A 12,465-nucleotide genomic window follows, 5' to 3' on the forward strand; every position below is an offset into this window, starting at 1 on the left:
CCTTTTCTATTCTAACATGACAATGCTTCTGTGTATAAGGCAAGGTTAAAAAAAAAAAGATTGATTTAGTCAGTGTTGAAGAACTTGACTGGTCTGCAGAAAGCCAAGTCCTAATCCAAGCTGAACACCTCTGGTGTGACTTTAAATGCAGATCTTGAGCCAAAAACTCTTTACCAAACACCAATGACTTGTACTTGTACATACACTATATGGACAAACATATTGGGACACCCCCTTCTTTAGAACAGAAAAAGGCACTTACAAAACTGGCAACAAAGATGGAAACATAATTCATGTATTTAAATATTGTATTTCCATCTCTGTTGCAACAGTTTTGGAAGTGTCTAAAATGACTGTACCTATATGTACAAGTCATTGGTGTCAAGGGGGTGACCCAATACTTTTGGCAATATAGTGTATATACACACACACACACACATACACACACACACATATATACAGTTATGGCCAAAAATATCGGCACCCTTGGTAAATATGATCAAAGAAGGCTGTGAAAATTAATCTGCATTGTTAATCCTATTGATCTTTTATTAAAAAACATTCACAAAAATCTAACCTTTCATTGTATAATAAGAATTTAAAATGGGGGTATCATTATGAAATAAATGTTTTTCTCTAATACACATTGGCCACAATTAACAGCACCCTTTTATTCAATACTTTTTGAAAAGAAATTCTCCTATAATGCCTGATGAGGTTAGAGAACACCTGACAAGAGATCAGAGACCATTCCTTCATCCAGAATCACTCCAGACCCTTTAGATTCCCAGCTCCATGTTGGTGCTTCTTCTCTTCAGTTCACCACTCATTTTCTATAGGGTTCAGGTCAGAGGACTGGAATGGCCAGCAGAAGCTTGGTTTTGTGCTCAGTGACCCATTTTTGTGTTTTTGAGGTTTGTGTTTGGATTATTTTACGGTTGGAAGATTCAAACATAGCCCATTATAAGATTTCTAACAGAGTCAGTCACTTATTGATTTTTTTATCTGTTGGTATTTGATAGAATCCATGATGCCATGTGTCTAAACAAGACGTCCAGGACCTCCAGCAGAAATGTAGACCCACAACATAAAAAATACACCAGTGTATTTCATTGTACACATGGGGTACTTTTTATCCCTGTGTTCACCAAACCCATCTTGAGTGTTTGCTGCTAAAAAGCTAATTTTTTAGTTTCATCTGACCATAGAAGCCAGTCCCATTTGAAGTTCCAGTCGTGTCTGATAACTGAATATGCTGGAGTTTGTTTTTGGATGAGCGAGGAGAATTTTTCTTGAAACCCTCCCAAACAACATGTGGTGATGTAGGTGCTGTTTGACATTTTTAAAAAGGTTTTATGACCCTGATACTCAACTATTTTCTGCAATTCTCCAGCTGTGGTTCTTGGAGAGTCTTTAGCCACTCAAACTCTCCTTCTCACTGTGCATTAGGATGATATAGACACACATCCTCTTCCAGGCAGTTTCGTAACATTTTATGTTGATTGGAAATTCTTAATTATTGCCCTGATGGTGGAAATGTGAATTTTCACTGCTCTAGCTCTTTTCTTAAAGCCATTTCACTAATTTTTGAAGCTCAGTTATCTTTTGCTGCACATCAGAAATATATTCTTTGGTTTTTCTCATTGTGATGGATGATTAAGGGAATTTGGGCTTTGTTTTCCCTCCTATTTATATTTCTGTGAAACAGGAAGCCATAGCTGGATAATTTCATGTTCATAATCACCCTGGAGTGCTCAAAATTGTGAATATGAATGGGAATATACTTCAGAGATATTTTACTCATAAGAATTTCTAGGGGTGCCAATAATTGTGTCCGACGTGTATTTGAGAAAAACATTTATTTCATAATGATATTTCCCCCCATTTTAAATTCTTAATATCCAATGAAAGGTTAGATTTTTGTGAATTTTTTAAATAAAAGATCAAAAGGATTAACAATGCAGATTAATTTTCACAGCCTTCTTTGATCATATTTACCAAGGGTGCCGATATTTTTGGCCATGAATGTATGTATATACAGGTGCATCTCAATAAATTAGAATGTCGTGGAAAAGTTCATTTATTTCAGTAATTCACCTCAAATTGTGAAATTTGTGTATTAAATAAATTCAATGCACACAGACTGAAGTAGTTTAAGTCTTTGGTTCTTTTAATTGTGATGATTTTGGCTCACATTTAACAAAAACCCACCAATTCACTATCTCAACAAATTAGAATACTTCATAAGACCAATAAAAAAAAACATTTTTAGTGAATTGTTGGCCTTCTGGAAAGTATGTTAATTTACTGTATATGTACTCAATACTTGTTAGGGGCTCCTTTTGCTTTAATTACTGCCTCAATTCGGCGTGGCATGGAGGTGATCAGTTTGTGGCACTGCTGACGTGGTATGGAAGCCCAGGTTTCTTTGACAGTGGCCTTCAGCTCATCTGCATTTTTTGGTCTCTTGTTTCTCATTTTCCTCTTGACAATACCCCATAGATTCTCTATGGGGTTCAGGTCTGGTGAGTTTGCTGGCCAGTCAAGCACACCAACACCATGGTCATTTAACCAACTTTTGGTGCTTTTGGCAGTGTGGGCAGGTGCCAAATCCTGCTGGAAAATGAAATCAGCATCTTAAAAAGCTGGTCAGCAGAAGGAAGCATGAAGTGCTCCAAAATTTCTTGGTAAACGGGTGCAGTGACTTTGGTTTTCAAAAAAACACAATGGACCAACACCAGCAGATGACATTGCACCCCAAATCATCACAGACTGTGGAAACTTAACACTGGACTTCAAGCAACTTGGGCTATGAGCTTCTCCACCCTTCCTCCAGACTCTAGGACCTCGGTTTCCAAATGAAATACAAAACTTGCTCTCATCTGAAAAGAGGACTTTGGACCACTGGGCAACAGTCCAGTTCTTCTTCTCCTTAGCTCAGGTAAGACGCCTCTGACGTTGTCTGTGGTTCAGGAGTGGCTTAACAAGAGGAATACAACAACTGTAGCCAAATTCCTTGACACGTCTGTGTGTGGTGGCTCTTGATGCCTTGACCCCAGCCTCAGTCCATTCCTTGTGAAGTTCACCCAAATTCTTGAATCGAATTTGCTTGACAATCCTCATAAGGCTGCGGTTCTCTCGGTTGGTTGTGCATCTTTTTCTTCCACACTTTTTCCTTCCAATCAATTTTCTGTTAACATGCTTGGATACAGCACTCTGTGAACAGCCAGCTTCTTTGGAAATGAATGTTTGTGGCTTACCCTCCTTGTGAAGGGTTTCAATGATTGTCTTCTGGACAACTGTCAGATCAGCAGTCTACCCCATGATTGTGTAGCCTAGTGAACCAAACTGAGAGACCATTTTGAAGGCTCAGGAAAACTTTGCAGGTGTTCTGCGTTGATTAGCTGATTGGCATGTCACCATATTCTAATTTGTTGAGATGAATTGGTGGGGTTTTGTTAAATGTGAGCCAAAATCATCACAATTAAAAGAACCAAAGACTTAAACTACTTCAGTCTGTGTGCAAGTTTTCCACGACATTCTAATTTATTGAGATGCACCTATGTATGTGTGTATATATACATATATACATATATATATATATATATATATATATATATATATATATATATACACACATACACACACACACACACACACACACACACACACATACTTGTATACTTGTATGCTTTTTTTCCTTCGTTTCTTAGATTTCTCTTTCATGTATTTTCACAGGGAGCCACAGGCAGACTTGGAGACAGAGGTACTAAAGGAGAACGGGTGAGATTTCATATTTTGTTTTGATGGATTACATGCACTACTAAAGGGTCAGTGTGACAATCACTGTCACTGTTGTGTAAACAGCATGAAAGAAACCATTTTGTTATTGTGACAAGAAAGCTATAAAAGGAGAAATAGAAAGAAGAAAGCATATCATTAAACATACCAATAATCCAAAAACAAACAAAAAAAGTAGTGTTACTGTATTAATGACTACAAATCTCTAATCTCCATGTAGTAGTTTTGATTAGTTATATGGTGCATTGAATGTAATACAGCCAGGTGCTATTATCAATTGAAGTTGAGGGAGCTCACAGTAGCCAGCTTGTGTTTTTTAGATTCTGCTATTTATATTCTGGTGTTGCCTTTGCAGGGAGATCCAGGGATTCCAGGAGAGAGAGGAGTACAGGGAGAAAGAGGCAAATCTGGAGAAAGAGGGATCATTGGTCCTCAGGGGCAGCCTGGACAGAAAGGAGAACCAGGCACACCTGGATCTTTAACAACACCAGGGACCGTCAACCTGTTGGTATGTAAATAATCCTCAATACAAGCCATAGAGAGAATGTAGTATCTGTTAAATCACTGCTCTAAAAGGCTTTCCATTTTGACTTCACCACACATACAGAAAAATTTGAGGTTGGATTGGTTTTCTTCAGGCCTGCTAATACTGAGACCAACATATATACACTAGCATTTAAAAGTTGAGGGTCAGTAAGATTTATTTATTTTTATTTTTTTGTATTTTTCTGAGTAAAAGTGTTAGTTTCTTTCAAAAAGGACAAATTAAATTATCAAAAGTGACAAAAATATTTTGTAACATTATATATTTGTACTAATTCAATTATGTTCTTTTGAATTTTCTATTTTTCAAAGGATCCTGAAAAAATGTATCACAATTTCCACAAAAATATTAAGCAGCACAATCATTTTCAATATAGAAAATATGATGTTACTTGAGCACCAAATAAGCATAATGATTTTTTTTCTTCTTCTATGATTTCTGAAGGATCACATGACACTGAAAACTGGTGTAATGGCTGCTGAAAATTCAACTTTTTCCATCATAGGAATAAATCACATTTTCTAATATATTAAAATAGAAAACAGTTATTTTAAATTATGATCATATATAACAATCTTGCTGTTTTACTGTATTTTTTATCAAATAAATGCAGCCTTGGTGAGAATAAGAGACTTCATTCAAAAACTCTGAATTATCTTACTGGCAACTTAATATAGGCAGTATTAATACTGGTAATATTTATAATTTCAAACATTCTTAAAATCTTGATGTGTGTATTAAATGTCATAGAACCGATTTAAGTATATTTATTTAAAGATTTGTTCAAATTAAATGTGAACATAATTTGTTGAAAGTTTCAATGGTTTTGGTTTAAAAGAAAATAATTACAATTTATCTGACTATTATTTCATAAATGTATGTGTCAGGCTTTACAGGGTTAAAGAACGTTCACACCAACAGGGATTTACAGCAATAAACCAACCGGCAATCATTGGTTTGCAGTGCAAGTTGACTGTTGAAGCAATTTGAAGCAACATCAGCAGTACATGAGCATAAATATTTTGTGTAAAGAAAACGGACTCCGTGTCAAACAGTACAGCCCATTTGAGATCAGATTTTCAGGAGCACAGTCAGTGGCACAGCCATTCAGCCAATCAAATAAACCGTATAGGGCCTTCAGCAGCATGAACACCCACTACAGTCAACTGTACAGCCACTCGATAACCTCCAGCAATAAAATCACTGTCAGCGTGAACCTTTTACAGATTACAGTGACTGCATACTCCTCTGGAGGTGGAGCACATCTTTGACCTCCGTAAAGATCCAGTTGCTGGCTTTCTCCCAATCTGCACCAGCCTCCTGGCCCCCGTCCCGAATCCATAACCGCAGGTCGCCCCACGCTATTCAGAGGGCAACCGTCATTGATTGCTTTGTTGTGCATAACACACGCGTGAACACTCCAGAATAAATAATTAGGAGCTCTGCATAACAATAATTACCCACACATGTTCGCAAACCCATCAGCCTCTGAAAAGCACAGTCTGCAGCAATGAGCCGCCCGCTGTGAGGCCTATATCCAATGCTCTCACTCCCAATCAAACAAACTCACAGCCATGTCACTCAGGAGGGGACCATTAGGAGTGTATTGTGTGTATCGCGGGGGGGTGGAAGGATATAATAGAGGCAGGAGCTCTGCACAAAACCACACTCACAGACAGAACTACAAACATTAAAGGGATAGTTCACTCAAAAATTAACATTCTGTCATCATTTACTAACCCTCAATTTGTTCCAAACCTAAAACTATGACTTTCTTTTTTTATTTTGAACACAAAAGGTGATATTTTTGAAGAATGTTGGTAATCAAACAGTTATAGCCAGATAGCCATTGACTTTTATGTTATGGAGTCAATGCCTATCATCAACTGTTTGGGTGAACTAGCCCTTAATGCTCTTTGAAGGATGACAGTTTTTTTATGGAATTTAAAAGGGATATTTCACCCAAAAATGAAATCATGTTGTTCCAGTATGACAGACTTTCTTCTGTTGGACACAGTAGCTGAATTTTCGTATAACGAAAGTAAATGATAACTAGGGCTGTCAAACTTCAAAAAGAACACAAAAGTGCAATAAAAATTGCATAAAAATAGTCATTATATGCTTGTATTTATGAGTTTAGGGTGAGTAAAAATGAATTAAACATGTTATTCACCAAGGATGCATTAAATTGGTCAAAAGTGACAGAAAAGACATTTATAATGTCACAAAATACTTTTTTTTTTTTAAATTAAAAAATTTTGTTCTTTTTAACTTTATATTCATCAAGGAATCCTGGAAATATAAATCAGCATGATCATTTTCAACACTGAAAATAAAAATAAATGTTTCTTTAACACCAAATCAGCCAATTAAGAATGATTTGTGAAGGATCATGTGACACTGAAGACTGGAGTAATGATGCTGAAAATTCATTGTATTTTTGAACAAATAAGTGCAGCCTTGGTGAGCGTAAGAGTATTCTTTTTTTAATTAAATTTTTTTAAACGTTAGCAAACCTTACCAACACCAAGCTTTTAAAAAGTAGTGTATGACAACTTTCTGTGAGGAACAGACACAATTTTGAGTCATGATCATTAATTATTGGATAACTGGATAAACTGAATCATTGAAAAGATCTGACTCAAAAGTACCTTTTATTTCATGAATCAAACATCACAGCTTTCTCAAAGTTTTATGAAAGTGCCAAGATAAGCAGTGCAGAGTTTTTTTTTTCCTCAGTGAATAACAACATTTAGTTGTTTACAAACAGAAAATGATGCTAGATTCACCAAGACCATTTCAAAGCAACCGTTGGGACTTTTTGTTCCAAGTTTAAATGGATGCAATCATTTGCTTTCACTTTTTCTGTACATTATGCACTGTGTTGCTACCTAGCAACCTTGTAAAGTTGCCTTTCGTGACACTGTCTGCAAAGCTTTTTATGTGGATGTCAAATTGACGAATGACGCTTGTGTTATTAGGTATGTTAAGGCCCTGACACGAGTCATGTTAAAGGGCTTTTAGACTGATCGCTGAATCTCCACACTCTGAATATGCATTAGCCCATTTTCTTTTAACCCTCCACAAGTGTTCAGGTGAGGGATGTGAGCCCGAGGCACAGAGCATCGCAGGGGCCTCTGAGCGTTTGACAGAATGGCCTTGAACTGTGAAAGGTATGGTTTTGATTGGAAGGAAGCAGTTTGTTTTCCTACGAGATGTTCAAAATTCCGGCCTCCTCCTGTGCTGAGCAGTGATCACGAACGGCAGGATGCTTTGAGGAGAGATGGTGATTACGCCATTATGTGTCATCCATCCCTTTATCTCTGAGAAACTCCAACATTTCTCAGCATGAATAAAACATGAATTGCTGCCATTTTGTAGCTGCACTTTTTAATCTGCAAATCATGTTGTGCTGATGTTTGTTTTCCCTCTCTGCCTTCTTTTTTTCCCCTTTCATTTCTTCTTGCAGGGTGATACAGCTGCCTTGGAGGAAATTAAAACATTCATCCGAAATGAAGTATTGCGTGTATTTGAAGGTACATCATCTGCTGCTGCTGAAATGTTTTGTTGTGGTCTCCACCAGTAGATGAGGAATTTTTTTTTTAAGCTTTCAGTTTTTTGTGTGTCTGTGTGTGTGTGTGTGTGTGTGTGAAAAACTTTGTAAGACATTTAAAAGACAAAAGATTGCAAATAAGCTCTTTTCCAGAGGACTCCAAAAATAAGAACAGTTTAAGATTGTGTAGTGACCTCTAATGTGTTACCAGCTTGTGTTTTATTGTCCACTGCCACAAAAATGACCTTAGACTTTTTACCATTTTTAATATAATTTATTCAATTTTTTCATTAATTTAATTAATTTACTTTTTTTCCCTGTTTCATTTTACAAACTGAAGGACAAACCCGAGATATAGGATAGATGGATTTTAATTTATTTTTATTTTATTAACTGCTCTGTTCTGACATTATATTTATTTGTATTATTCTATTTGAATAATACAATATTTATATTTGATTCTATTGTATTATTATATTTTTTGCAAACTGAGGGGCAAACTGAAATGTTGTTAACAGCTCTGTTCTATGATTTTATAATATGCAATAGTAATGTAATTCAGATTCTTAATTCTGCTTGATAGATAGATAGATAGATAGATAGATAGATAGATAGATAGATAGATAGATAGATAGATGGATGGATGGATGGATGGATGGATGGATGGATGGATGGATGGATGGATGGATGTCAGCATTAACAGAAATGAGCTCTTTACCAAAGGGCCCCAAAAATGGGAACTTTTATTTTATTTTATTTTCTAAGGGACAAATCATTATTTTGTTAACTGACAGCTCAGCTCTGACATTATATTTAATTATTTTCTTCTTCTTTTTTTTTTTTTTTTTTCAAACTGAGGGACAAATTGAAATTTTGTTAACTAACAGTTATGTATACAATAGTAGTGTAATTCACATTTTTAATTCTGCTTTTTTTCAGAGAGGTTTTCAGACAGTCACGCTTCGCTACAGAAGACACCAGCAGCTATATTAGCAGCACAGGGTCGACAAGGCCCTCCAGGGCCACCCGGTAATGATGGCTCCCCAGGACCCCCCGGAGAGCCAGGACCTCCAGGTCCCCAAGGTAGGAGCCAAAATCCGAAAGACTAAACATGGTACAGACCTCTTTATGGTGCTCCTACGATGGTCTCGTCTCTCACAAAAACACAGATGCACAAGACTGTGATTTTATTTATGTGACTCATCTGTTTCCCCAGTATTAAGCTAAGTTTTTTTGCTTGCTTCTCAAGGATTCCAGTTTTTTTTCTCTCTCTTGGTGGAAAATAGTGTGTTTATATGTATGTAATTTTAGTTAGATTTAGTTTCTCCTCAGATTGATTGAGTTACACTGAACTGAGCAGGTTGAAGTCATTTTGCTCTTTTGGCCGAGTCGAGCTTTGAACCTCAAGTTCAAAGTAATCTAGCTCAGAAAACTAGAAAATGAGCAAGACCGTCCTCACTAAAGGCATGCAAAATGGCCGCTGATTGCGATATTGGGTGTAAGACGTTCACAGGAATCTTGCTAGCTACGTCAGACAAGAAAGAAAGCAGATAGCTGCATGACAAAGTGGCATATGGTGCCGAGAGCCTGGCGGGACATATGAAGACGGATGAAGAACCGACCCAGAATAGGAGAATGTAATATCGGCCTGGACAGACTTGTGAGAGCAAAAAGATAAAGAGAAGAAGTGAGCAGATGGAAAAAGCCACGCAATATCTCACTTTGTTGGATTAAGCCCAGCCAAAAAAAAAAAACGAAGGGGAGTGAGAAAATAAGCAATTCTGAACATTCATCAAAGACTGGCAACTAACGTACTGCTCCTCTAGCGTTTCTCATCAATAATGACTTGCAGTTCGGTTCTGCTTCTTAAGGACCCTTAACACTTAGGACATGATGTTTTTTCAAGATTAAGACTATGTTGTGTACATTTGAACTCTAATTAGTGACGTCCATGCAAAGTAAACACATGCTTTTGAGTGTGTGTACATATGTTATGTTTTTGAACATTGTATTTACATTATTTCAACAGCAGGTGAAACTCTGAAAAGCCACTTTGTATCACTTTTTGTTTATTTGTGTTATGTGGCACGTTTTACTGTAGATTGTGCTTTGGAGATTGCTGGTATCAGGAGGAAATTAAAAATGGGAATTTTAAACTCCTGCCAAATCAGAAATTAAGCAGTTTTTGTTTTTTTTAATTTGTCAGATGTTGATGACGAAGTTTGCGGGTAATATTTCCTCATTATTTTTCGTCATCCTCCGCTGGAGTCTGTCCTCCTTTGGAATCCTCAATTTAACCACTTTTTTATTTCACGTGATATGCTAAAATGAATAGTTTATGAAGAAAAATATCTCTGCAATCTCGATCGCTTTATACGTCTGAGTCACATTAATTCCACTCGGGGCAGTTTTCTTGCGAGATAAACTAAATGAGAATTGGCAACGTTAATATGTCTTTGTATCCTCTCTTGTGACACAAAAGAGGTGGTTTTGCTCGAAAACGCTTCCAAATGTTGGTGTTGAATTTAAATGCTTTATGTGATTTTTGTGCCGTTTAGCTTTACTTATTCATTTTTATTTCAAAAGTGTTCTTAAAATGAAACGATTAACTGTATCGAGTTTGATGTTTCTTGAGCTCATGAACCACATATATATGGTTCATGCAATTTGAGAGTCAAATAACATCATAACATCTAAAACTACTTATGCAACTGTTTTACGGAGTGTAATCAGCCATGCTTTTGTGTAACAATTTTTTTGGGATAACATTTTTTAATCCCTTTGTAGCTTTTTGTATTTAAATCTTCTAGGGTGATGAAATCCTCTAACTTGGTTTCATTAAAATGTATCTAATTCATATTTTAAGCTATATTTTCCTGCATGCCAAGAACATACCCAATTATACTACTTATGCTGTGTGTGCAATATTATATGAATGTCAAATAATGTAATTTTATGCAGAGAAATGTACCAGGATTTTGATAATCTCAATACAACATTTTTAAAGATTTTTTAAAATTTACTGCTGGTTTCTTTGAGCAAATCTTGCAAATCTTATGGAAATACAAAGCCGTTTTAAGATTAATTAAATGTAAATATATTTCTATGTAATATTTCATGTTTTCGTTCTCATTTTTCTTCCTCCACAAGGTTTAGTAGTCCTTTTTTTCTGAGTATGAAAAATGATTTTAAATGTAAGATCTTAGAAAGATGACCGTTTGTAGATGTTGCTGCTGGCTGCATTTCGCTAGTATTGTATTGCAGCTCCCCCTGCCGCTTTTTTTTTTTTCCTGTTATAACTGTGCAGTATGAACTCCCCCTCAAGCAGGGGTGGTAATGCAGCGATTGTGAGCGGCCACAGGAAGCCATGATGTGATGCCGCAGGTAGAGTGCCGTCCTTCCGTGGAATGCCATTGCATTGGATGAATGCATCTGAAGGTGTCCGAACACACTAAAGTTAGTTAGTCAGTTAGTGTGTTTGCTTGTGTAAGTTGCACATGTAAAAACTGGTACTGGTGACACTGACAATTGCTGCATTATTTGGCATCTCTTGGGTATTTTCTTGTTTATTAACTCCTGCAGTGTTTCTCTTGCAGGCTAGACCCGGTCTGCCTCAGAGGAAACGCATCACTAATGCATGTGTATTTTGACTGGAGGCAGTTTTCTGCATGCCATTATAAAGATGATCTTAAGATTGGTTTCTTACTGCGTGTGTGAAAACAAGACTGAAAGATCAGCATCAGCTAATGCGTTTTTGTTTGTTGGTTTGCCTGCTCGCTGCGTGTGACATGCCGTCCAGCACTGTCAGCATTTGTGGTGCTCTTTAAATACTTTGAAAGCGTGTTTCTGATAGATGGATTTGTCATTACTCCTGAAGGGCTTAGAAAACTGTCTGAGTTTTGAAGGATCTGAGACTAGTTGTGTAATATGGAAGATTTGGACAGGGCCTTCTGTACCATTTCCACCTGGTACTTTTTTGAAGGCCATGCTTTTATGGAAATGCAAAGCCTGAAATGAACCGAAACTAGAAACTGTTAAGATATGTCAATGATTATTCATTTAACAAAGTACTAATTCATTAGTGTAGTGATGCTAAATTCTGCCTGTGAAAGATGATAATAATGGAATACAGTGCAAAGAATTATAATGAAATCGTTTCATGACCATCACTCTCTCCCCTTCTCATAATCACTCCCGCATAGATAGATTTTATAAAGGATAACTGAGATTGGGTTTTTGTGTGTTTTACCTCTGCAGGGTATCGAGGGCAGAAAGGGGAACGGGGTCAATTGGGCTTGGGACTTCCAGGAGCTCCAGGCCCCACTGGCCCACCAGGTAATTCTGGATGAACATTTTAAAGTTTGTTGACTATCTGTCTGTGATGTGTATTTTATTTACCGCAGAAAATATATGTTTTTTTTTTTTTAATACAAATTGATCAAAAATGACACAATCATTTATATAAAGATTTATATTTCAAATAAATGTTGTTCTTTTCAACTTTCTCTTCATCAAAGAATCCTGAAATTGAAGTATCATGGTTTTTAACAAAAATCATTTTCCAAGT

General features: G+C 36.5%; 1 protein-coding gene across 4 annotated transcripts in view; it reads left to right on the plus strand.

Moving 5' to 3' along the window:
- LOC131551995 (collagen alpha-1(XIX) chain) overlaps positions 1 to 12,465 on the plus strand; it is a 164,239-nt gene that overhangs the window by 149,586 nt on the left and 2,188 nt on the right. For all 4 annotated transcript variants that reach the window (XM_058795306.1, XM_058795307.1, XM_058795308.1 and 1 more), the window contains 5 exons: positions 3,739 to 3,783; positions 4,157 to 4,309; positions 7,815 to 7,881; positions 8,838 to 8,981; positions 12,156 to 12,233. In XM_058795306.1, the coding sequence (XP_058651289.1) occupies positions 3,739 to 3,783; positions 4,157 to 4,309; positions 7,815 to 7,881; positions 8,838 to 8,981; positions 12,156 to 12,233 (487 nt within the window). The remainder of the gene's footprint in view (positions 1 to 3,738; positions 3,784 to 4,156; positions 4,310 to 7,814; positions 7,882 to 8,837; positions 8,982 to 12,155; positions 12,234 to 12,465) is intronic.

This window comes from Onychostoma macrolepis, chromosome 13, assembly GCF_012432095.1.
Source record: "Onychostoma macrolepis isolate SWU-2019 chromosome 13, ASM1243209v1, whole genome shotgun sequence".
In the NCBI taxonomy this organism is placed as follows: domain Eukaryota; kingdom Metazoa; phylum Chordata; class Actinopteri; order Cypriniformes; family Cyprinidae; genus Onychostoma; species Onychostoma macrolepis.